The following is a 24,453-nucleotide window of genomic DNA, read 5'->3' on the forward strand; positions in this document are numbered from 1 at the left end:
TGCTGACTCTCCCAGTTATGAGCTCCTGGAATAAGCAGCTATGGGCCTGGTACCAATCATTGGGCAGAACAAGAAATGACAGGTCATGAATCCCTGTGGAATGTTCCAATGACAGATTCGTCTGACCTCAGTAAATTTCCGGGAGGGGGGTCACCCATGAATAACCGAAGGTGACGCCAAAGTTGGGGAAAGCTAGGCAGGCAGGGTGGGGAGAGAGGGTGTCCCTTATTTCAGGAACTGCTGGGAGCCTTTATCATTTATTACAGAAGTAGAAATTAATATTCTAGGTATAACTCCAGAATACTTGTTACTGCGAATTTGGGTGTATGTAGAATATACACTGGGTGCTTTATAATCTCAAACAGGCCCCAGAGAAAGGAATTCCTTTTCACTCGGGTGTCAGCAGCAAGAGCTGCAGCCTCAGACTCTCACACTACACAGCCTTAGTTTTTCCCTTTGATACAGCGCTGAGAAGCCCCCTTTAATCAGTTAACAGCACGTTCTACAAGTCAAGTCACCGCTGAACGTTTTGCAAGTCCTGTCCAGGGAGAGAGGCGTGAGGCACCTGCTTCTCTCCTGGCTCTGGGAGACATGCATGCCCCCTTGTCAGTGAGTTGTTCCATGTGCCTGTGGATACAAAAACTAGAACCTTGTGGGATAGGAGAGACCTCAGGAGAACTTTTAGAAGAAGGAACTTTTGGAGACGTTAGAAAGAACTTTAGAGAATTTTTAAGAGCTTTTAGAGAGAAATCTTAAAGAGAGCTTTTGAGAGAACTTTTTTGGGAAGCCTCCATTCTTGAAGAATAAAGAGCCATGAGAGGAATGTGCGTGTAAGCCAACTTATTCCCTCTCAGCCTCAGACTCCTTTTAGAAAACGCTATCCACCTGCTGTCTAGCCCCTAGCCTGGACCCTGAGAGAGCGTGGAGGTTGGAACTAGAATGTTCTCATTAAGGACAACACAGTCGACCTTTGGCCTCTTTAAAAATCAGTGCCCAGATGATCACCTTCAGACCTAATGTTGCTCAACTCCAGAAAGATTGCCTAATGCCACCGATAACAAGGTCAACGGGCTTGCAACAGGCTGACACAGTTCAAGCCAACAGACCCCACAACTCCAACCACACGAGACAGCGCGGAGTAGGTGGGCTACAGATGAGAGGCGTTTCTAAGGGTGCAGTGACTGTGGTACCCAGCCATAGGATACTTGGGGCACCGGCTATCAGCCCCAAGATGAACTGAATCCTAGAGAGGCCTCAAGGAGGGTTCAGGCAGAGCTTTACAGCCCAAGGCTCCCCAAGACTCTGAGTCCAAGATCATACAAACCTGGCCAGGGCCCACAAAACCTGGGTGGGTGGCAGACGCTGCACCCAGACAGACACAGGGACACTTTGCTGTCAAAAGCTTTTATTTACGCCTGACCCTTGGGCTGAGTGCTAGGGTCCAGAGCCCTGCACCCTCACACCTGGCACCCCTGGCTGCTGTATTCCCGGATGAAGTCACTGAGCTGTGCGCAGGCTGCACGCTGGCGGGTGCTCCGGCACAGGCGTTCTGAGGGCATCTCCTCAATCCAGCTGCTGGAGTCCAGGAGGTACTGAGGGCTGCAGGAGACAGCGGGGGTCAGGACGCACACGGAAGGCACTTGGCTTTGGAGGGGCAGAGGAAGGTCATGGGTATGAGGAGAGCAAGGGACGGCAGGGTCAGGTGACTCACTCTCCCTTGAGGTCACTGGTGACCCCGTCCATGCCCATGATCAAGTATTCTTTGTTGGGCTCCAGGTGAAGGCGGCAAGAGGCCCGGACCAGGAAGTTGCGGGTCTGACCTACCAAAGCCTTGGCGTCCTTGGCTGAGGGGACAGAGACAGATGACATTCGGGAGGGAGCCAGGGGCCAGGGCGGGGCCCTGTGTAGAGCCTGCCATGTAACCCACTGCACTCCTGACAGGAGAGTGGCTCACTGCTGATGAGCAGGTGCAGGCTCCCAGAGACCACGGGACGGGAGGACGGGGAGGAGGATGGGGAGGACGGGGAGGAGGATGGGGAGGACGGGGAGGAGGATGGGGAGGATGGGGAAGAGGATGGGGAGGATGGACTTAGAGTTCTCCCAGTTCTAAGAGGCCCCATGCCCAGGCCTCAGCCTCCATGGCCCCCTAGCCCGCCCGCCCGCCTCTCCTCCCTACTGAAATGCAGGACTCGGGTGATCTTGGTCTCAAAGAGGCGGAAGGCGGCTCTGCCATCTTCTCGGAGAACCTTAACCTGGAAGCCTGGGAGGGGACGGGAAAAGGGAGGGAAGTTGAGGCCATGCAAAGAGGCCATGGGTGGGCTTGAGGGGAAAGTGGGCAACCCAGAGAGGCCAAGGTGCTGGTGCCAAATAGGATGGAGGCCACCGGGGGTAGGGGGCGGGGGGCAGGGGGCAGGGGACGACTGACCATACTCCACTCGTGGATAATAGCAGGCAAACTTCATGCGGTAGCCATCCTTGTCCTGCTCCCCGCGCTCCAGTGAGCGTCGCTGTTTCGGGCACTTCCCTGAGGTCAGGTATCAGATGAGACCAGCTGGGCCTCCCTCCCCAGCCATCTCCCAGCCCCACCCAGGCCTCATTCTCACCCTCAGCACACTGGCAGACGTCTGCAGAGCACAAGGTAGACAGCAGCTTGCTCTTGGTTGGTGCAGCATAAAACACGGAGCACTTGTGATCTAGAGAAAGCAGCAAGGAGTGAGGGCCTGTGCCTCTCCTCTCCACCTCAGCATCTTGTGGAGCCCACACCAGCACCCCACCCCGCCCCACTGTGGTTTCTCTAATCAGGGGTCAGCCCCATGACCTTGCACGCCACAGCATCCCAAGTGCTCACCGGGGCTGTAGTAGTCATAGAGGACAGCGCTGGCCGGCTGCACCAGCCCCACAGCCACCTCCTGCAGGGCTCCGAAGCCCACACACTCCCGGGTGGTTGGTACCTGGCACCGGGATGAAAGGCTGCTCAGGGCCAGGCCACTGGACGCCGCTGGCAAAGCCTGGCTTCTACTTGGTTGCCATGACCTTGTCTCCAGTATCCTTCCTGTTCTGTCATCTTCCTGACACTAGACTCTTAAAAACTGGCCCCCAAGGTCTCTGATGACCTCACTGCCAAGAATGGTGGCCTTGTCCCAGTCTTGACAACCCAAGGCCCTCTGCTGAGCCTCATTGCAGGCACACATTCACTGTGAGACCCTCCATGGTGTGAGTTCGCTTCCAAACCAACCCTGTCTCTCTGGCCACCTCACCTTTCCCAAGAACACAGGCCCGGGCAGGCTCTCACTCCCCACCGATGTCCATGGCGGCCTCCACCTCTCCCTTGAAGGCTGATGGTTGCCAAGCTGAATTCACAGCCCCATCCCGGCACTGAGGTGTGTCAGGACTCGTGAGTTCTCCAAGGCTGCTGCTGCCCAGCCTCCTCCCCAAGTCTTGCCCTCGTCACCTCATCCTTACAGCACAGGATCAAGAACCCAGTTCCTCCCTGTGATGCTTCTCCCCACTTACCGAGTCAAAGTACAGTAGGACGTGGGGCCCATCGGTCTCAAAGTGGCTCACGTAACGGTCAGAGAGGGACGTCAGCTGCGGGGAAGGGAGACAGTCGGGCCCTGGTCATTGCATGTGCTACAAAGATGGAGTGTCTCAGGACAACCTGAGGGCAACCGGGTGGCTGACTGTACCTTCTCCAGGTCGGCCCTCAGGGCGTGGAATCCACTCAGAAGAGTGATGTCTGCAATTGCCATGCCAGACAACCCCTCCTTGCCGTTGCGCCTGCAGGGAGGGGGGGTCAGTTGTACTGGCTTCACCTGAGCGACACAGGCAGCCCCGCCCGGCCTCCCTTCCGGGAAGCTCCCAGCACACACCAGATGCACACAGTGTACTGTACTCTGGACTCCTGTTCCTCCGCCACCTTGGGGGCCTCCCTTCTGCGGCGGTTCCTACGACCCTCAAACAGCTGCAGGGGCGTCACAGGCTTCGCATGGGCACTCGGGTCATCCACAGCCGGCATCTCATACTCATAGTCCTCGTAGTCTTCGTTGGCTTCCCCTGTGCAGGGCAGCCCGTGCTGAGGAGTGCCTCAGCCCATGTCGGCCCTGTGGGACTCAGGACACACCGACCCCAGTGCTTACTGGTATACTCCACGTAGCCTGTGACTGTCACGTCCATCTGAAGGTCCTGACAGGTCGTGTTCTCCAAGTTCAGGACATTGTAGGTACGAAGGACCTGGCTCAGTCAGAGAAGGGTGAGAACACAGAACACAAGCAGAACAGACTTGAAGGGTCTCCTGGGCAGAAGGATCTAAAGCCCCCCAACTTCTCCCATCCCTCACCCTAACCCCAATGAAGAACCGACTGTGGCGCTGGGGAAGGTTGAGTGCAGTGAGGAGGCCAGGCCACCCTGAGAGCCCAACCTGCCAGAAGGGGCAGGGGAGCCACCACAGGAAGCTCTGCGGTGCCCCCTGGTGGAAGCTCAAAGGAAGCAAATGACAGGGCTGGGGGGATGTGCAGAGCCCAGCTGTTAAGTCCCGGGTACCGACTGGGGGCAAGGCTGGCTTTGTTTTTAAAGGTCTCATGCGGTTTAAGTGAAAGGTCTGAACTCTTATATTTACAATTGAACCTGAGTTCCAGTTCCCTAAAAGGACGAGGGAAACGGCACGTACTAGGCCTGAGCCGGCCCCCTCCGCACCTCAAAGCGGTGACCAAAAAGGACAGTTCCTGTGATCTTCCTAAAACATACCCTGCTTTGCCCAAGTATGTCCCAAACTGGTAAAACTATAGCCACAGACAATTAAAAATGCACTAATGTAGGGGCTGGAGAGATGGCTCAGAGGTTAAGAGCACTGACTGCTCTTCCAGAGGTCCCGAGTTCAATTCCCAGCAACCACAAGATGGCTCACAACCATCCGTAATGAGACCTGGTGCCCTCTTCTGTCATGTAGGTATACATGCAGACAGAACAATGTGTACATAATAAATAAATCTTTTTTAAAAATGCACTAACAGCCTGCCTAACCCATTGTGTTTTCCAAGAACTCCTGTAGCTGAGCTTAAAGGGGCCTGGGTGCCCCTCTCGGGATGTCACTTTGTCCCCGTGCCGCCCCTGCATGCTGGGGTAAGCACTCTTTGTCTCTGCATGCTGTCTGGGTCTGGGATCTTCCTTCAGCAATCCTCAGACCCTACACGAGCTGGCCTCTGAATTCATTAGTAGCTCAAGAAGACTTTGAGCTAGAGAGGCTCCTGTGGCCACGCCCCAAGCCCTGGGACTTCAGGTGTGTGCAAGCCAGTGTGCAAGCCAGTGTGCAAGCCAGTGTGCAAGCCAGTGTGCATGCCATCACTCTGGGAAGCAGCAGGCCTGGTCTCACTGCTGCACAAGGCAGTAATCAGGGTTACCTGGGCCAGAGCAGGGAGGCTGCTGAGATCTCTCTAGAGAGCCAGCCAGGCAGCCCGGGGGTGGCCGGGAGGGAGGTGGAAGGAAGGGGTGTGGGTGGGGAACTGAGTCCGAGGGGCTGTGGACAAGCTGAGAACAAGACTGGCAGATACCCAGAAATGGGGGGCGGCCAGAGAGGGCTTCCTGCTCCCCAGCCCGGAAGCTCGGCCCACAAGGTATCCGTCAGGGCCCTGTGCCCACCCTGTGCCTGCCCTGCGGGCCTCACCTTCAAGGTGCCTTTGCTGTTTCCTCCCACCTTCACAGTTATCTTGCTGCCCAGGGAAAACTTCAGGAGGGGGAGAAAAGCAAGTTAGGGGCAGGGATCGGATCCCTCAAGTCGCCCACCCCATGACTCTCCAGCCGCCTACACTAGTGGTTCTCAACCTGTGCGCCGTCGAGCAGCCTTGTCACAGGGGCAGCCTGAGACCATCAGAAACCACAGATGTTTACATTAGGGTTTATAACAGTAGCAAAATTACAGTTATGAAGCAGCAACAAAAATAGTTGTATGGTTGGCGGTCCCACGCCACGAGGAATGTTATTTAAGGGTCACACGCAGCATCGGGAAGCTGAGAGCCACTGCCCTAGACCCTGGTGTGAGCCCTGCAGACACGCTGGGGTGGGGAGGGAAGACCAGCCCGGTGGTTTGACCACACAGCCAGGGGAAAGTCAGTCTTCCCACAACACCCTCAGGAGAGAGCTGCGCAGGGCCCGAGTGGGGGTGGGGGTGTGTGCGTTAGTGAGTGTGTGTGTGTGCGAGTGTCTGTGTGTGTGTCTGTGTGTGTGTGAATGTGTGTCTGTGTGTGTCAGTGTGTGTGTCTGTGTGTGTACGCGAGTGTGTGAATGTGAGTGCGTGTGTGTATGTGTGTGTACACCTGTGTATGTGTGTCTGTGTGTGTGTGCACGCACGTGAGCTTCTGAGCTAGCCCAAACCCCACAGCAACCCCATCAGGGAGCAGGGGTCACCTTGAGCTCCTCCTCCAGGCCCTTGACTTGGTGGTTGTTTAGTTGCAGCGCGTGAGACTTGAACCCGTTGCGGCCCAGGGAGCTGAGAGTCACGTTGAGCACCTTCTCCTCGGCGGTGTGGGATGCGATCCAGTATTCAGCCAGGGCTTCCAGGGTGACCACTGTGTCCTAAGGAGAGCAGGCCCGCAGTCAGGCCCTTGATCTCAGGCCCGCCCGCCTGCCCAGAGCCCCGCGGCTGCCCCTACCTGGGTACTTCGGAATGCCCCTGCGAAGCTGCCCTGGTGGGTGAGCCAGGAAGCAGCCTTGTCAGCCATTTCTCCCTTGCCCTCCCTCAGCAGCAGATGTAACAGGCCATAGGCGGTGGTTTCGATCCACAGGGCTGGGGCCTGGGGCACAGGTTCTGACGGGCTACGAGGGGCCGGGGTGGGCGACACAACATTGTTCTGGGAGCCAACGACTAAGCCCCAGTAGAGGTTTTCTGGAAAGAAAGGGAAATGCCTGTTGAACAGGGGGAGCCGAGCCACTGGGCTCTCTGGCGCCCCCTGCCAGCTGCCCCTGCTTCCACTCCTCAGCCATGAAAGCCCTTTCTTTCCAGGCTTTTTCAGAGTCCCAGGCATTCCGCCAGGGTGCCCTCGCCCTCACCATCCGTTTCCTCAGCCATGGACATCAGGCTGTTGTGGGCAACGTTCCTCAGGTCCTCTGAGGCCTGGGTCAGTGTCAGGGCATAGGCCGTGATAGCCGCTGCGTGGGCACCCAGCAGTCCAGCACTTGCCTTCTGCCCTAAGAAGTCATTAGCCTTGGAGATGGAGGCTTCCTACAAGAAATCGTAGGCCTGAGCCTGTCCACCTAGGCTCCCGGATCCAGGACAGCTGGGGGCCATGAACGACAGCTGTGCTGGCTTCCTTACCACTCTGCTCTTCAGCTGCTGGGCACTCCCGTCCTGGAAGACTGCCAGCCCGTGGTGAAGGGCGATGACCACGAAGGCAGTGAGTGCCACAGTCTCATCGTTCCCCACCAAGCCCCCCTAGAAAGGAGAGAAAGAGAGGGTCAGGCCAGCGTGGTGAGGGACCCAGACAGTCTTCCTGTTGACATCCTCGGGGACCTCTGGCATGCTCGCACCTGCATGCCTCTGTGGATGACTGGACACGGGTCGTGGAAGGAGCCGTCACCCAGCTGCTGGGACAGTAGCCAGTCAGCTGTCTGCTGCAGCTTCTCTGGGGAGTCACCCACCTGCTCCTGGGCCAAACTCAGAATCTTCAGCACAAAGGCCGTGAGCCTGGAGGGGAGGAAGGGATGGCTGGAGACCTAGCCTGTGGTTTCTTAACTCTCTGGCTGCCCTGAACACACTCCCCAGCCTCACCAGGTACTGCTGTCCCGGTGTAACCAAGCCCCAAAGGAGCCATCCTTCTTCCGAAACTGCTGGATTCGCATGTGGCCTGGGAAGGCAGACAGAGTTGACCACGGAGGTGACATGCCCACTCTCCTGCTGTCTCCTGCTGCCCGGGCTGTGCTCCCAACACCCCCAGCTTCCCTCTCCAGGCTCCCGGCTGCCCATCTCGCCCTCCCTGACTCCTCCTGTCCCTGAACCCAGAACCTTTCTGGATCAGATCCATAGCGTGGTCCTTGGTCTCGGGGGGCAGCTTGCTCCACTGCTCTGTCTTGTCCAGGTACTGGGAAGCAGTCAGCGTAGGGGCCAAGTAGATCATGGTTTGTTCTGCACAGCCCCGGGGAAGCCTCAGGAGGGAGGCCACGCCTCCTGGGGACAAGGCGCCTTCAGAGCCCAAAGTGTCCAAGGGTTCGGAGGCTGTGAAGGAGGGTTGAAGGTGAAGAAAGACTGTCTGAGGACCCAGCTCAGAGGGCCAACACAGCATGCAGGCTTCGGAGGCATGCAGGTGCTCATGGGAAAGGCGTGGACCAGACACCCACCTGTAACCCTGACAAAGCTACTGAAATCTCCTTCGGGGATGATGTTGGGGTCAGAGCTGCCAGGAATTTCCAAAGTCCGGGCTCGGTCATCTAGGGAGATGAGAGGAGCTGGTGGCCGGCCCCTGGGTACCTTAACTCCCCTGGGGAACTGGTGGCTGGGGCAGGAGGCACTCACCCAGGGGGTTGAGTTCGTAGACCATCTCTTCTCTGTGGATGGCCCCTTCCTTCTGTCTCAATCAAAAACTGGAGTGAGGATTAGGCGGGACTACACCTGCCCCACCGCCCCAGGGCAGACACTCTGGGACTTGGAGTGTAAACTTCATGGGTGGGAACAGCAACATGGCTCACTTGTCCACCAAGCACAGAGTCCTAGGTTTAAGTCCCAGTACCACAAAAACTGCAATGGCATTGAATAAACATCTTGAGAGACAGCTGGGTGTGGCAGAGCACGCCTGTGAGCCCAACAATTTGGAAGGCAAAGGCAGGAGGATTACTGGAAGTTCAAGGCCAGCTTGCACTATGGTGTGAGTTTGAGGCAAGCCTGGGCTACATATCTAGCCCCTGTCTGAAAACAAGTAAATAAATAATTTCAGAGACAGAGTTGGGTTGCAACCGTAGTTGCAAGGTTACCGATGCACTAGGTTTGGGCGCTGAGCCCTGGCCTGGCCAACAGAATGCTAAGAATGGAGTCGGCAGCCCGGGGCCCAGATTTTGGGGTGGTCACTCACTTCAATTTGCAGAATCTTAGACACCGCATCTCCCACATCAAAAAGCCCTCGGGCCACCACTTTCAGGGACACAGCGGCGGCAGCCGTGGGTACCACAGAGAAGGCGACAGGCCTGGCAGAGCCTGCAGGCACCGTCACCTGCTGGGCCAGCCCTCCACCACCAGCCAGGCACAGCCCTTCCACTGGGGACACATGAACACTCACCTGGGGACAGAAAACAGGGATGGTCAGAGGCCTAATCAGTCAAGACCACTGCCTGCCCCGTCCCTGGCCACACCCCCACCCCTACCCCACACCCCGAGTGCTCAGGCTCCCATAGGGTCTCACAGTCTGCTCAGTATTCAGATAGTTGTAGAGAACAGGCCGCAATTCAAGCTGCTCAAAGCGGCGGACAGAGGCAGGCAGGCGCAAATGCATGTGGAATTCTCGGAACACTCGGACACGGATTGGTTTGGCTACACACAGGCCTGCGTGTGGAGATAAGAGGTAGGGGCAGGGGTGGAGAAACACAAAGACCTCGGGCCACAGGAGAAAGAGTGTGGGAAAGTCTTCACTCTGCCCTCAGCTCTGACCCGCTGGCTCCACTCATGCATGGCAGTGCAGATTTCCCCAGATCCATGGGCTCCACCCCCATGTGGGAAGCAGAGGGCTAAGCCAGGAAGCAAGCAAGCTACCTCACCTTTGCTTTTGGACAGGCTCACACCATGAATCTCCCATGTGGTCAGAGAGTCAGGGAGCCATGGCGTCAACCTGTGGTAGAAGCCGTGTCACCCCTCAGGACTGTCCCCAGACCCAGCCCAGGGGCAAGATGAGGCACCCCAGGCCCTCACAGTTTGAAGCGGTCCACGGGCTCCACTTTCCACAGCCAGTTCTCTGGGAAGAAGCTGCGCACAAGGATTCTGTCTTCCTCTATCAGGTCTTCTTCCTGCAGCACCTCCTGGGCTGGAGGTGAAGGGGGGCAGGGGTGAGGAAGGAATGCTTTGCCCTCTCAGGCAACCACTACCTGTCCCCAGCTTCACCGGGCTGCTCACCTCGGGCAAGGCCCGCCTGGCTCCTGGTGTGGTTCTTGCGCAGTTCCTCAGCAAACAGGCAACAGGACAAGAAGGGCTCCCGGCAAGCCTGCTGCCTCACACGGGCTGCCCGCTGTGCACAGGTGCGAGCCATGGGCAGCCTTGTCAGCCCATCTTGGCAGCAGCGCCTGGCCTCTGGGGAAGCATACTGGCCCACTGGTGGGCCAGGAGAGGCTGGGCAGGTGGGAGGGACCAGAACCTCAGCCCCACCGACCCCAGAACCACCAACGCATGCCTGGAGAACAATCAGGAGGCTGATGGAATGCACCACCAAGTCTCTACCTTCAGCCCTTGGCTGCCTTCCTAGCCCTCAATGCCAACTGGCTGAGGGGGCTGCAAAGACGGAGAGGCAGACCCCAGCCTGACCCGAGGCACATGGCTCCCACAACTCACACTTCTCACTGACGGCCTTCTGGAAGTTCACGTTTCTCTTTTGCCGGCTTTTCTTCTCCTTGGGACAGCTCAGGCCTGGTAGAGAATAAGAGGGCAGCCAAGCCATGAGGAGCCCAGCCACCCTCGTTCTCCCCTGCCCCCCCAAGCCTTTCCTCCTCATCTGCTCCCACTCACTCCTCTCTTACCCCCCCTGACTTGACTCAGTTGATCTCCATCGGAAAAGGCCAGGCCAGCAGCCTGGAACACCTGAAGGGCATTGTCCCCGCCTCCAGGACCACACCCGAGGTTGTAACTGTTCATTACTTCAAAGACCTGGCAGGATAAGGCAGGAGATGCTGAGAGACACGAGTGGCCAGGGGTCAGCGTCTGCCATTCCACTGTGGGTCTTAGGGCAGGGCTCAAACAGCGAGGAGGGGTGTGCAGTGGGGAACCAGAGACCAAGGACAAGAGAGGAAGCAGCCAGTGGGGACCTGTGGGGCCTGTGGGGACCAAGTGACTGCAAAACTAAGCCCCAGAGCTTAGGCTCAGAGGAAATGGGAAGGGCTTGACAAACCTTGCTCATGTCGAGGGGCCTGTGAGACTTGCCACCCACAGCGTACAGGGCTGTGTCCACAGCTCCCAGTGCCACCAGGGCTTGGGAGTCGGTTTGAATTTGGAGTCTCATGTTGTCCCCAGTACGATATTCCTTGGCGCCATCCACATTCAATTCCAGCTGGCAGAAATGGTAAGTGAAGGGCAGTCAGCGGCGGCGGGGGGAGGGGGGGATATGGAGCGGAGGTTAAAAAGCACATGTCATCCAAGCATGAGGACTGGGATCTGAACCACCAGAAACCAGGCAGGCATGAGGGCATGCCAGCAATTCCAGCCTTGAAAGGCCAAGACAGGATTCCCAGAGCATGATGGTTAGCAAGACTAGTGAGCGCGAGGATTCATTGAGAGAGTCAATCGGAAGAGCACTCCAACATGATCCCCAGCCCTCGACAAGCACACGCTTCCGTGTATGTGTGCACCATGCAATACACGAAACATGTATACACACATGCCCACCACACACACACACACACACACACACACACACACACACACACACGCATTCACACACAAACTCATGCACACACACAAACACACGCACACACACACACATGCATTCACACACAAACTCATGCACACACACACACACAAACACAGGCACACACACACACATGCACACACACACACACACACACACACGGGCACACACACGGGCACACACAGGCACATGCACACACAAATACACACAAACACATGCACACACCACACTCGTGCACACACATCACACACACACACACACACTCATACACACACGCGCGCGCACACACACATCACACACATACACGCTCATGCACATACATACATACTCGCACACACTCACACTCACACACACACACACACACGCACGCACGCACGCGCACACACACACACACACACACACACACACACACACACACACGGGCACACACACGGGCACACACACGGGCACACACAGGCACATGCACACACAAATACACACAAACACATGCACACACCACACTCGTGCACACACATCACACACACACACTCATACACACACGCGAGCGCGCACACACACATCACACACATACACGCTCATGCACATACATACACATGCACACGCACACACTCACACACACAAACGCACGCACACACACACACACACACACACACGCACACACACACACGCAAACACACACATATACACACACACACCACCATCACCACCTTTTCAGCCCCAGTCACCTTGCCCTCACAGTCCCCAGGCTGGACATTGATGAGCAGGGAGTTGGCCACTAGGAGCCCTTGATGAGAGTAGTAGGCCACAACGTAGAAGGAAGGTGCCAGGTGATGTTCCACCAACACGGAGATGGAGGTCAGGGTCCTCCTGGCCTCCCGATTCATGGTCACGATCTGGCCCCGGGAGACGATCTGAGCCAAGGAGGAGCAGTGAGTGGTTTCCTGAGCCTGTGCCTAGCCCTGCAGAGGCCTTTGCCCTACAGCCAACACGCCTACACCCTGAGTCCCACACACCATGTAGTAGTAATGAGAGAACGTAACCCCTTGGGGCACAGTCCGAAGGTTCAGGGTGAGGGTGTCCCCCACACGAGGGGGCCGATGGTCCAGCGGCTCAATGGACAGAAAGCCAGAGCTTCGTGGAGGTGGGGCTCGCACGGTGAGCTGGGCTTTGGCTGGATAGGGGGAGCCGGCAGATACCTGGAGAGAAGGGCAAGGAAGGGCAGGGTCTAGACCAAGGAGCCATATTTGCCACCCCTCCTCCCAAACCCAGCCAGGAGCACTCAGGAAACAACCCCTTCCCCCACTCCCATCCCCAGGGCTCGGAGGAGCACTACCGAGAGCCGAAGCTCTGTGGTGGCTGGTGGGACGTAGATGGAAATGCTGACTTGGCCAATCCCGTTGGTGTTCTGTTGAAAGTCGAGGACTTTCGAGTCAGAGGACAATGTGGCAGAAACTTTGACAGGAACGTCAGAGGCTAAGGAGCCTGCCATTTCTCGGACCACGGCCTGGAGGAGCGTCGGTGAAAAAGGCATCAAGACTGCAGCCCACACCCTCTCCCCTCCAGTCCTGCCCTTCCAAGAAGAACCTGCAGCAGGAAGGGGGCTCCAGGCACTAGATGCTGCTTGGTGTTACTGAGATCCAAGGAGAAGGGAGATGACACAAAGCGCCAGGATGTGAGCTCCGCCTCCTCCATCTCTCCCCCTGCAAGACAGAGGGCAAGGAGGTGGAACCCAGGACAAGAGACCCAAGAGTCAGAGTTGGGAAATGGCTGGAGCATCACTTCATCTCCACGTGTGTGTAGCGTGTCTATCGGGTAGCGCGGGAACAGATGAGTGGTGCAAAACGATTAAATAAAGGGAGATGGGGAAATGGACAGGACCAGAGAGACAGTCTGGGGTTTTCCTTGTTTGTGTGCCTGGGGTGAGCAGGCAGACAGCACAAGTTGTACCAGGGATGCAGAGCTAGGCTGATGGTGTTGTCTGCATTTCAAATGTCCCCCAGTGTCCTCAGGGGCAAGGAGTTGAGGTGACAGCGAGGAAAGCCACCCACCTGGAGACTCGATGACGGCTGCAGCGGCATAGAGGTGCAGCCCCTCCAGGTCTCCGACCCCCATGTTGACTTTATCCAGGGCAGCCTGGAACTTGTCCTTTGAGATGGAAACTTGACACTGGCCTTCCACCAACTAAGACAAGGAAAACAGGATGTAAGTGAGGAGTCCCCTCTTCTGCTCAGTCCCCTCCCCTCCTTCACCACGTTCCTACCTTGGTCTGGGTCTCCAGACCGCGAAGGAAGGTTCTCTCCCCATGCTCATCCATGAGTGCAAAGCGTGTGTAAGCCACGCCCTGCACGGGCTTCCCGTAGACATACCTGTGGCCACAGGGAGATTGGAAGAGAGCCAAGAGCTGGGGAAATAACTCATCAGGCAAGGTATTTACCACACAAGCACAAAGACCTCGTTCCGCACCCCAGAGGCCATGTAAAATGCCGCCTGTGGCAGCATCCACTTTAATTCCAACGGTGGGAAAGTAGAGGCAGGGGAATTCTTGGGCTGCCTGGCCAGCCAGCCTAGCCCAATTAAGTGAGTTCCATGCCAATGAGAGACCATGTCTCGAAGGAGATGGATAGAGTTCCTAAGGATGCCCCTGAGGTTGTTCCCTGGCCTCCACAAACATGTACACACACACCCCTGCACACATAGACACACACATGCACTCAAGAGGTGGAGAGGAGAGGAGAGGAGAGGAGAGGAGAGGAGAGAAGAGAGCCAAGGGTGGAAGAAGCTTTGCACAGTGCGCCCTGGGTGCAGACGATGGTGGGTACCTGGCCTGGATGTCTAGCTGTATTTCATCCAGGGAGCTGGGCACCGTCAGGATATATGGCTTCCATGGGGTGATCTTCACTTCAAAGTTGGGAAGAACTGAGTAGCATAAAGAGATGAGCGCGGTACTAGAGAAAGAGTCCTCCAAATCTCCCTCCCCCAGGGCTGCCCTGCCTCACACCCTGGTCTCAACCCCTGGCTTCAGCACTCACCGTATTTCTTCACTTCAAAGTGGGTGCTGCTATTGGACTGTGGGCTGTCTGAGAACCTCCCTGAGATCTTCCAGGTCCCTGGCCTGAGAATGAACAAGAGAGACAGCTGGGCTACCCACCCACAGACAGCCCATGGCCTGAATCCCCCAGAAGAGGCTTGGGGGACACAGGGCCAGAGCATCTGGAATGTGACCCTGCGTATCAGAGGTGGGCATGCCAAGGGAATCAGGACTTGGGGTGGTGTAGACAGGGGGTGCCCTGAGGCGAGGAGGCTTACTCTGAGATGTCTGGGATTATGAAGCTGTCTTGGAAGATGGACGTGGGAACAAATACCTCCTTCTTCCGTACACGAAGGCCATCAGAGTTCTGCAAGGAGAGTCAGTGTGGTCAGGTGGGAGATTGCATCAGTGCACAGGATCAGGAAGGTCAGAGGTCAGGCACTCACCTCCACCGTGACTGTGAGGGTGTCCGTGGATGGGCGCATCTTGTGATCCAGTGCAAAGACCCGGTAACGAACTAAGAGTGGAGGGTGAGAGGTTAGAGCCCCTGGGCAAAGGGACAGGGGACAACTGCGGGGAGACAGTGGGTCTAAACGGCTGCTGTCCATGGAGTCACAGAGGACACCTTACACAGAGGGCATCAAACATGCTCTGAGCAGCCTGGGAGAGAGGCAAAGCAGAGGCCCTGGGGCCAGGGGCTCACCCCGCTGGCCAGGGTTATAAATTGGCTGGTCAGTCTGCACAAAGATGTGTCCACGGCGAGCAGAGAACAGCAGGTTGACTCCTTGAGTGTCTGTGGCTTTGGACATTACATTCTTCAGCCACGGAGACTGAACCACCAGCTGGACATGGGGGGCTCTGCGCAGGTTAAAGAGACCACAGTCCCTCACATTTTCCAGTGGAACCTGTCAGGAGATGCAGGAGAGGCTGCCTAAGAAGAAAGGGACAGAGCCCAAGATAGGGACACCAAGACCCTGGAAGAGAGGAGGAAGTCAGAAAGATAGGGCTTGAGAAGCAACAGAAAGGCCAGCCATGATGGCGCATGGCAGTAACCCCAACACTTTGAGGCCAGAGGAAGGCTGCTGAGCATTTACAGGCAACCTAGATTATTCCATGAAGCCCTCTTTCAAAACCAAAAGTAAACATAAAGGCAACGGAGGAACCAGGTAAATCTCAGCACTCAGGAGGCTGAGGCAGGAGGATTGCCATGAGTTCAAAGCCAGCCTATTGCATAGGAAGCTCCTGTCTGTAACTAAACAGGCAATGGGGTGCAACAGGAAGGCCTGAGACGCAGCAGGGGTGTGGGCGCTGGTTACCTTGAGGTTGAGAAGTACAAAATCATTTCCTGAGCTGAGGGTAAAATCCGTCTTTGGGGAGCAAGGGCCGCCGTTTGGGTTTCTCAGGAGCACGGATCCTTTTACTTGCTGTTCTGGAGGGGCATCCTGGAGCTGCAGCCCCACTGACAGAGGGACCCCCAAATTAACCACTGAGGGGGAGAACAGGAGCAGCCTGGGAGGACAGTGAAGGTGCTTCAGACCCAGCCTCACCCCACCACCCCTCTCCCTCACCCCGCCCCACCCAAGCCCAGTGTCTTGCCCCAGGACCTGGGCTTCTGCAGGGACAAGGCAAAGACACTGAACATCCAGAGCAGCCCCCAGAGGAGCCGCATGGCTGCAGGGTCCAGCGGAGGTCAGACCTGTCTGGTCTGACGTCTGCTCCCTTCTGGTCACCCTAGGGTTGGGGCAGTTTGACTCTGGACCTTGCTCCTCCCTCACCCAGATGAGCCGGGAAACCACGTGATGGCCAAGAAACGCAACTGGCCCTAGGCCCAGTGCTGGGGAAGCGGCCCAACACCAGGGTCTCTGAAGAAATCTTGGCCCCAAAATGAATCTTTGTGCTTGTTTATCCCCAGTACCAGGCACCTCCCTTAACTCTGTGTGTCTGTGCGTGCGTGTGTGCGTGTGTGCGTGTGTGCGTGTGTGCGTGTGTGCGTGTGTGTGTGTGTGTGTGTGTGTGTGTGTATGTGTGCGTGCGTGCGCACATGTGCTCGCCCGTGTGTGCGTTCCTACAGCTCCAACATGGCACATGGACAGGGCAGTTGAAGTTCCTAACAGGAATGGCTTCAGAGACCCTTGCCTCTTACATTCCAGACAGACTCAACTGCAGTCTTCTGCTTGGTACAGGCTCTAACAGAAAGCCTGTGGTTCAGAAGATGGGCACACCCTCACCCCCATGGGGAAAATGGCCTGAGTAACCTTGTTCTCACTCTGAAGTAGCCACAGACACCTGCACACATATCACTCTAAACAAAGGACACCGAGAAGACTGCATAGACACAAGTATTTTATTTGGCAATTTCAACCTGACACAGAGGGCAGAGTTCCCTGCTCCCTCCGACAGCAACCCCAGCGATCAATCCCACCTTCCTATCCCCTCGGCACGGCTCCTGGCTTCACACCCACAGAAGCCCAGAGCTGCAGCGCACACAGCGCAGCTCAGGCTGGAGCCCCAGCTTGCAGCAGCAGGGCCTGGCACCCATCCCGGTGACCCGCTCAGCCGTCCAGGGGCAGCGCTTCCAGGAACCTCACTCTGTGAGCTGAAGAGTCCAGGAGTCGACTCCTCACGTATCTGGCAGGCGAAGGAGGGTTCCAGAGCTGGTGGGCACACTGTCAGAGAGAGATGAGGCTGGAGCCAGCCGCCTAGAACTGAGCACAGGGTGCTCCCGAGCCCCAGAAAAGAGGAGAGGAAGTGGGCTTCACCAGGGAATGAAGCGTGACCTGGGGGACGCCCAACCTTGGGTCATGGCATTTTCCTGAGATTCAGGGCTGGACTCACCAGTCCACCAGCTGGGCTCCAATGAGGTCATGCACGTGGTAGGCAAGGCCGAGCCTCACTGCCGACGGGGACCTTCGCCCCAGGAGCTCTGACAGGAGAAGCTCCCTGTACTTGGCCCTCCGCAGCATGCTGAGTAGAGCCTGGCGCCCTGGAGATGTGGCCCAGGAAAAGGAAGAGGTGAGCTGGGTGTGGAGACCTAAAGCTGCCCAAAGGACGTTCCTGTAGGCACCACACCTTTGACAAAGAACTTGATGAATCTCCCAGCTCCAGGCACGGCCAGCCACCAGCTCCCAGCATCTCGGACAGTGAGGACTCCAGCGTTCACCAGGTGCCTGCAGGTGGTGGGAGGCCAGGACGATGCAGCCAGAGCTCTGAGAACTGCATCCCGCCCCCCAAAACTGCTGATGTTTGGACACTAAGTGTCCAGCAACACAGGCAACCAAGGCAGAAACCAATGACCTTACTGGCTCCACCATCCCTGCCTGAGCATCCTCGCACTTTTTTCCCTGTAACCTCGGTGTGTGTGGTGAGTGTGTGTGTGTGTGTGTATATGTGTGGTGTGTATGTGTATGTGTGTATGGTGTGTGTGTGGTTGAGTGTGGTGTGTGGTGAGTGTGGTGTGTGTGGTGTGTATGTGTGTATGGTGTGTGTGTGTGTGGTGAGTGTGTGTGTGGTGTGTATGTGTGTATGGTGTGTGTGTGTGTGTGGTGCGTGTGTGTGTGTGGTGAGTGTGTGTGTGGTGAGTGTGTGTGTGGTGTGTGTGGTGTGTATGTGTGTATGGTGTGTGTGTGGTGTGGTGTGTGTGTGTGTGTGTGTGTGTGTGCGTGTGTGTGTGTGGTGCGTGTGTGTGGTGAGTGTGGTGTGTGTGGTGTGTATGTGTGTATGGTGTGTGTGTGTGTGGTGAGTTTGTGTGTGATGAGTGTGGTGTGTATGGTGTGTGTGTGTGAGTGTGTGTGGTGAGTGTGGTGTGTGTGGTGTGTGGGTGTGTGTGTGTGCAGACACACAATCACAGAGGCCACAGGTATACATCACATATGTGCAATCACTCTCAACCTTTTTATTGCATGTTATAGGTGTTTTGACTACATGTATGTCTGTACACCACATGCATGGTCTGTGGAGGCCAGAAGAGGGTATTGGATCCCCTGAGATTGGAGTTACAGATAGTTGTGAGCCATTTTGTGGGTGCTGTGAATCAAACTCCAGGTCCTCTGGAAGAGCAGCCAGTGCTCTTAACCATTGAGTCATCTCTCCAATCCCATTCCTCCTCCTTTTTTTTTTGTTTTTTGTTTTCTTTTTTTGTGACAGGGTCTCTCTATGTAGCCCTTGCCATCCTGGAACTCACTATGCTGATCAGGCTGGCATTAAACTCAGAGATTTACCTGCCTCTGCCCACTAAATGCTGAATTAGAGGTGTGCACCACCATGCCTGGTTTGACCTTGTTTTTTGAGCTAGGGTCTCTCACTGAACCTGGGGCTCACTGGTTTGACTACACTTTGCTATAGGGATCCACTTGCCTTTGCCCTTTCAGCAGGGGGGTCACAGACACCTGCTGCACTCAGTCTGTGGTTACTGGGGACCAGGACTCACTTGATCCTTGTGCTCGAGCAGCAGGCACATCACCAAGCCAGCCAGCTCCCCAGTCATTGCGGTGACTGTTTCCTTAAGAGGCTTCCCTGCCCACAGCCTGGAATGTGCCTGAGGAGTGAGGGTCACCTCAGGGCCCACCATAACCATGACCTCCCCCCACTCAGCCCCTGCCACTTCCCAGGGAGATCCTCTCATACACCAGGGAGTTAGAAAACAGGAGGCCAGACTTAGGCACCCCAAACTCCTGCACTGGCTAGTATTTTCCCCTGCTCTTTGTAGGGGACCCTGTGAGTGTGATCTCTAGGGACACTGCAGCCTCACCATTGTGTTATCAAAGTACCGTTAGGCATGGCTCCCGCTAGGCCTCTGTATCTGGCCAGCCTCTCTCCCTCCTGATTCCTAGTCCAAGCTCTTCCATGGCCTGTTATCTTACAGGGTGGGGTTCACGTCACCAACCAAAAAAAGACAAGCTCACTGAGAAAGAAAGGGCTGCCAGAGGCCTGACCTATTGACCCCACAATGCCTCACGTGATCTCCGGGTCCCTGAAGCCGTAAGTCTGGGTCATCTGGTCCTGCTGGAAACTAAGATCCCCACAGGCTGGGAGCACGGAGGCCAGGAACTTCTGCACCACCCCAGCACATGGTCGGCCATCACAGGCCTTAAGGACCTGGAAGCAGAGTTGATGTCTGTGAACAGCATGACCCCACCCTCCACTGTGGTTCTCCATTCCCAGGACAGCATTCTCTTCTGAGTCCTCTCTCCCTTGGGTCCTTCCACTTTGCAAACCTGTTTCCCTGCTCCCCGCTTCTCGCCTGCCCCATACCCACCCTCCTCCCTCCCCCCTCCCTCCCCCCTCCCTCCCTCCTTTCCTCCCTCCCTCCCCCCCATCTCGCTATTTACCAGAGCTCTGGGCCCTGTTTATGAGATGTGTGCTATGGATCATGCTCCTTCTGTTGTCTCTATGCCCAACCTCCCTGCCCTCCCCTGCCCAGCACTCTCTCACACACAGGCAGTCTCTCTCTCACGCACACGCACCCATGCACATACTCTGGTCCTGTAGTCTTCAGTGAAGACAATTCCATGGGCATCCAAGTCAAAGCCCAGCTGGATGATCCTGATCTCTCCCTGCTCCTGAAGCTCCTTCTGTCTCCACAGAGACGAGAGTGGAAAGAAAGACAGGGTAAGACCAGCTGAGCACTGATGAGCCCTGGGGCAGGGAGTCTGACTGCCAGTGGGGGTGGGAGTGGGATGTGGCGGTGTGGGGGTGGCAGGATGAGGACATCTACCGTGAAGGGAGATGCTCAGGTGTGACTATCAAGCAGCCTTTCCAACTAATCACCTACTTCTCACCTGTCAGCCTCATAAGTTGTCAAAGAATCAATAGAAACATTTTCTAAGACCAGACCCTTGTAGTCACTCCATTAAACAGCGATGGAGGTGGAATGCACACCTTTAGTCCAAGCACTCGGGAGGCAGAGGCAGGCAGATCTCTGTGAGTTCTCAGCCTGGTCTACAGAGCGAAATTTCAGGCCAACCAGAGCTACAAAGTGAGACCTTGTCTCAAGACAACAAAAAAATGTTTGCTAAACATTAAAAAGTTCACAAGATCATAGGAATTACCAGACAGATACAGTAAAATGAAAACAAGGAACTTAGAAACACCCAGAGGGAGTTTGCTGATCTGAGCAAATGTGCTCAGCACGAGGCCAAAAACAACTTGGCACACAGGAAGCAAAGCTCAGAATTATCAAAAGGGTCATTTTTAGCAGGGCGTTGGTGGTGCATGCCTTTAATCCCAGCACTCCGGAGGCAGAGGCAGAGGCATCTCTGTGAGTTGGAGACCAGCCTGGTCTACAGGAGCTAGTTCCAGGATAGCCTCCAAAGCCACAGAGAAAAAAAAAAAGAACATGTGGAATGACCATGTCACGCCCTAGCAAGACATACAACTACCGTTCACATGTGAAATCACCCTACCACACCATAGCAGGACACAAAACTTCACTAAGTCCAAAAGACTATCTTATTTAAAACAAAATACAATTATGCCAGTAAGGCTGAAATGTAAAAAGCCAGGATGAGAAACTACTAATAGGAAATGATAAAAGGCATAGCAGGCTTAGGGCTGGGGAGATGGCTCAGTGGGTAAGATTGCGCTACAGAGCCTGACAACCTGAGTGCAGTCCACATGGCAGGAGGAGAGAACTCTACCCCATGAGTAGACACGCACGCACGCACGCACGCATGCACGCATGCATGCACACACATACATCCATCCATACACAAGTACACAATAAGTAAATAAGTAATTTGGAAATAGGATATCACTCTGTAGCCCAAGCTGGCCTCAAACTCAGAGATCCACCTGCCTCTGCCTCCAGAATGCTGGGATTAAAGACATGTGCCACTATACATGGCCAAAAATAATGATAAAATAAAAAATAATCTTTTTTTAAATAGGTAAAGGTTTAAATACGCCCTAGGGTCATTAAAGGGTCATACACCTTTAATCCCAGCACCCAGGAGGCAGAGGCAGATGGATCTCTATGAGTTCAAGGATAACTTGATCTACATAGTGAGTTCCAGGTCTTCCAGGGCTGCACAGTGAGACCCTGTCTCAAAAACAAAGCAAAATAAAAAGTCCCAGTAAAGAATTTGAAACTGAGAAATGAAGTCAATGATGGAAGGCCTCGGTGACTGTGTGGATGGGTGCCCTACTACAGCTGAAGGACGCTATTAACCTGCCGTTGGGAGACACTCAGTGGGTAAGAATAGTTGCTGCTCCTGCAGAGCACCCAGGGATCTAGCACCCTCTCCTGGCCTCTATGGGTGCATACACATGTATGCACGCACACACGCATGCACGCACGCACATAACCACAAACAAATAATGTCTTTTCAAACAAATTATTAAACTGAGGGAGACTATAAACTCTTCAATATGATAACATAGGAGAGGCAAGAATATAGGCTGCGCAGTGCCTCCAGGGTCAAAGGTCAATGTCTACTTCATTTGAGTTCCAGAAGAATGGTAAAGAGATGTAAGCGCTGGTGACAGGGTTGGTGAGGTGACTCTGCTGCCAAGACTGCGGAGCCGAGCTTAACCGTCCCTTCCCCAAGAAGATTCCCTCCAGGTCTCCTGACCTCCATATATGTGTGTGCTCCACACACACCACACACAAATGCAAAAAAATAAAAGAGCCAATAGCAAACTAAAAAACCACAGAAGTATGTGAATCCAATCTTCATAAATTCACAGAACAAGGGAACAATCAGTGACAAAATAGAGTATTTCAGTTATAACCTCAGCTAGAGAGATTAGTAACTGAATGATATTTTTTTCAAATACACATATATAACATTTAGCAAAACAGGCCATGCATGGGGTCACTGTCATCTTGTGTATATTCTCTGGACACGAAGTTACATCAGCCAGAAAGACATGTGGCACAGCCCTTAGGAACCCTGGACAAAGGAGAGGGTCACAAACAAGGTGGGAAGACATTCCTAACAGATCACTGATGAAAATACAATTTGAAAGCTTAGACGAAATGCGTAATTCATCAAAAAAAAACATTTTTTTCAAAAGAAAGAGCAAACTGGAATAGGGCTCATAACATGGAAACCTACAAAAATGGATTCACTGTTGCTACAAACAACTTGGAATAACCTCAAAAAACATCCAGCTAATTCGACAGGAATTGAGTAAATACAGTGTCGGAGTCTGTTCTCCAGGCTGCTGAAGCTGGGTAATGAATCTCATCCCGCCTCGTGACTTTTACTCGTGTTCAAAGGGCCCAGAACCATCTGGGGGTGTCAGAACCAAGTGTCAGTACAGACGTCTGGCGCCCCCAACTCGGCCAACCACTCATCGCCAGTGGTCACTGGGAAGATGTGGGAGTGAACACTAGACTCATCTCTCCCCTCACGCACTCTCCTTCACGGGCCTCCACCTGTGAGCTAACCTTCTCCTGTCAGGGCGACCTGCCAGCTCCACCAACCTGATACCCGGCATTGGGGCAGATGCGGAGGGTCGGTGGCCCACTGGGGATATGACTGGGGGGGGGCGGGATGGGGGCGTGACACTGCAAGCGGGGGGGGGGCACTGAGAGCGGGGGGGGGGGGCACTGCGAGCGCCGGGGTAGGGGGGCACTGCGAGCGTCCTGGGAGGGGCGGACACTGCGAGGCGGGGGGGGGGGGGCGGGGGGAGGCACGGGGACAGGGACACTGCGAGCGCCCTGGGGGGCGGAACGGACACTGCGAGTACCCTGGGGGGGACGGGGACAATGCGAGTGCCCTGGGGGGGGCGGGGACACTGCGGGGGGGGGGACACACAGCGAGCGGGGACGGAGACAGGACACTGCGAACGCCTGGGGGGGGGACAGGGACACTGAGAGCGCCTGGGGGAAGGCGACACTGCGAGCGCCCTGGGGGGACGGGGACACTGCGAGTGCCCTGGGCGGCGGGACGCGGACCCTGCGAGCGCCCGAGGGGGGCGGGGACACTGCAAGCGCCTGGGGGGCGGACGGGGACACTGCGAGCGCCCTGCGGGGGCGGGACGGGAACCCTGCGAGCGCCCTGGGGGATGGGGACCCTGCGAGCGCCATGGGGGCGGGACGGGACACTGCGAGCGCCCTGCGAGCGCCCTGGGGGGCGGGGGGGACGCGAGCGGCCCTGGGGGGCGGACGGGGACACTGCGAGCGCCCTGGGGGGCGGGACGGGGACACTGCCAGCGCCCTGGGGGGCGGGGACGGGGACACTGCGAGCGCCCTGGGGGGACGGGGACACTGCGAGCGCCCTGGGGGCGGGGAACGGGGACACTGCGAGCGCCCTGGGGGGGGACGGGGACTGCGAGCGCCCTGGGGGGCGGGACGGGGACACTGCGAGCCCTGGGGGGCGGGACGGGGACACTGCGAGCGCCCTGGGGGGGGGACGGGGACACTGCGAGCCCCCCGGGCCGGGCGCGCACCCTCACCAGCTGCAGGTCGGCCAGCGTCCTGTCGGGCAGCAGGCTGTACACCTGGCTCCTCAGCGCGATGGGCGGCAGCGCGTCCTCGAACAGCCCGCGGGGGAACAGCCGCACCAGCGCCTCCACCGCCTCGCGCGCCGACCCTGCGGGGGGGGGGGAGCGGCCGCCGTCAGGGCCGCGTGGGGGCGCGCAGAGCCCGCGGGCCCGCGCCCGGGTCGCCACGGTTACCTGCGCCCGCCCTCAGGGGATCCGCCTGCGCGGGCCCCGGCGCCCGCCGCCGCTTCACCCCGAAGGCCTCCGACGCCAGGCGCCGTCTCCGGCGATTCATGGCCCGGGAGCCCACGCTTCCGGGAACCGGGCGCCTGGAGACGGGCTCTTCCGGCGCACGATAATGACACGACAGGCCCGCGGCGCGCGGGGAGGGGGCGGGGGCGGGGCCAGCCTCAC

The 24,453-nt window shown here is 56.5% G+C and overlaps 2 protein-coding genes across 2 annotated transcripts; both read right to left on the reverse strand.

The window, feature by feature from the left end:
- Positions 1-1,388: 1,388 nt before the first annotated feature.
- Positions 1,389-16,282, reverse strand: C4a (complement C4A (Rodgers blood group)). The gene is made up of 41 exons (XM_027388785.2): positions 16,218-16,282; positions 15,930-16,122; positions 15,317-15,518; positions 15,060-15,130; positions 14,892-14,980; positions 14,615-14,697; positions 14,405-14,501; positions 13,846-13,951; positions 13,634-13,766; positions 13,170-13,285; positions 12,919-13,089; positions 12,599-12,781; positions 12,311-12,496; positions 11,070-11,228; positions 10,702-10,828; positions 10,517-10,591; positions 10,085-10,279; positions 9,884-9,995; positions 9,733-9,803; positions 9,381-9,520; positions 9,054-9,257; positions 8,501-8,552; positions 8,326-8,415; positions 7,994-8,203; positions 7,760-7,835; positions 7,519-7,675; positions 7,307-7,423; positions 7,042-7,213; positions 6,645-6,877; positions 6,400-6,567; positions 5,660-5,719; positions 4,137-4,230; positions 3,870-4,053; positions 3,687-3,777; positions 3,514-3,588; positions 2,849-2,951; positions 2,604-2,693; positions 2,426-2,524; positions 2,177-2,260; positions 1,712-1,844; positions 1,389-1,599 (listed from the first exon to the last, which is right to left on the reverse strand). The coding sequence occupies exons 1-41, from the start codon at positions 16,280-16,282 to the stop codon at positions 1,458-1,460; spliced, it is 5,208 nt and encodes a 1,735-aa protein (XP_027244586.1). The 3' UTR covers positions 1,389-1,457.
- Positions 16,283-16,939: 657 nt separating this feature from the next.
- Stk19 (serine/threonine kinase 19) lies at positions 16,940-24,394 on the reverse strand. Its single transcript, XM_027388829.2, has 7 exons — positions 24,235-24,394; positions 24,013-24,149; positions 20,088-20,183; positions 19,568-19,707; positions 17,683-17,780; positions 17,449-17,596; positions 16,940-17,279 (listed from the first exon to the last, which is right to left on the reverse strand). The coding sequence occupies exons 1-7, from the start codon at positions 24,332-24,334 to the stop codon at positions 17,234-17,236; spliced, it is 765 nt and encodes a 254-aa protein (XP_027244630.1). The 5' UTR covers positions 24,335-24,394; the 3' UTR covers positions 16,940-17,233.
- Between the last annotated feature and the right edge of the window lie 59 nt (positions 24,395-24,453).

Source organism: Cricetulus griseus (genome assembly GCF_003668045.3).
Source record: "Cricetulus griseus strain 17A/GY chromosome 1 unlocalized genomic scaffold, alternate assembly CriGri-PICRH-1.0 chr1_0, whole genome shotgun sequence".
In the NCBI taxonomy this organism is placed as follows: domain Eukaryota; kingdom Metazoa; phylum Chordata; class Mammalia; order Rodentia; family Cricetidae; genus Cricetulus; species Cricetulus griseus.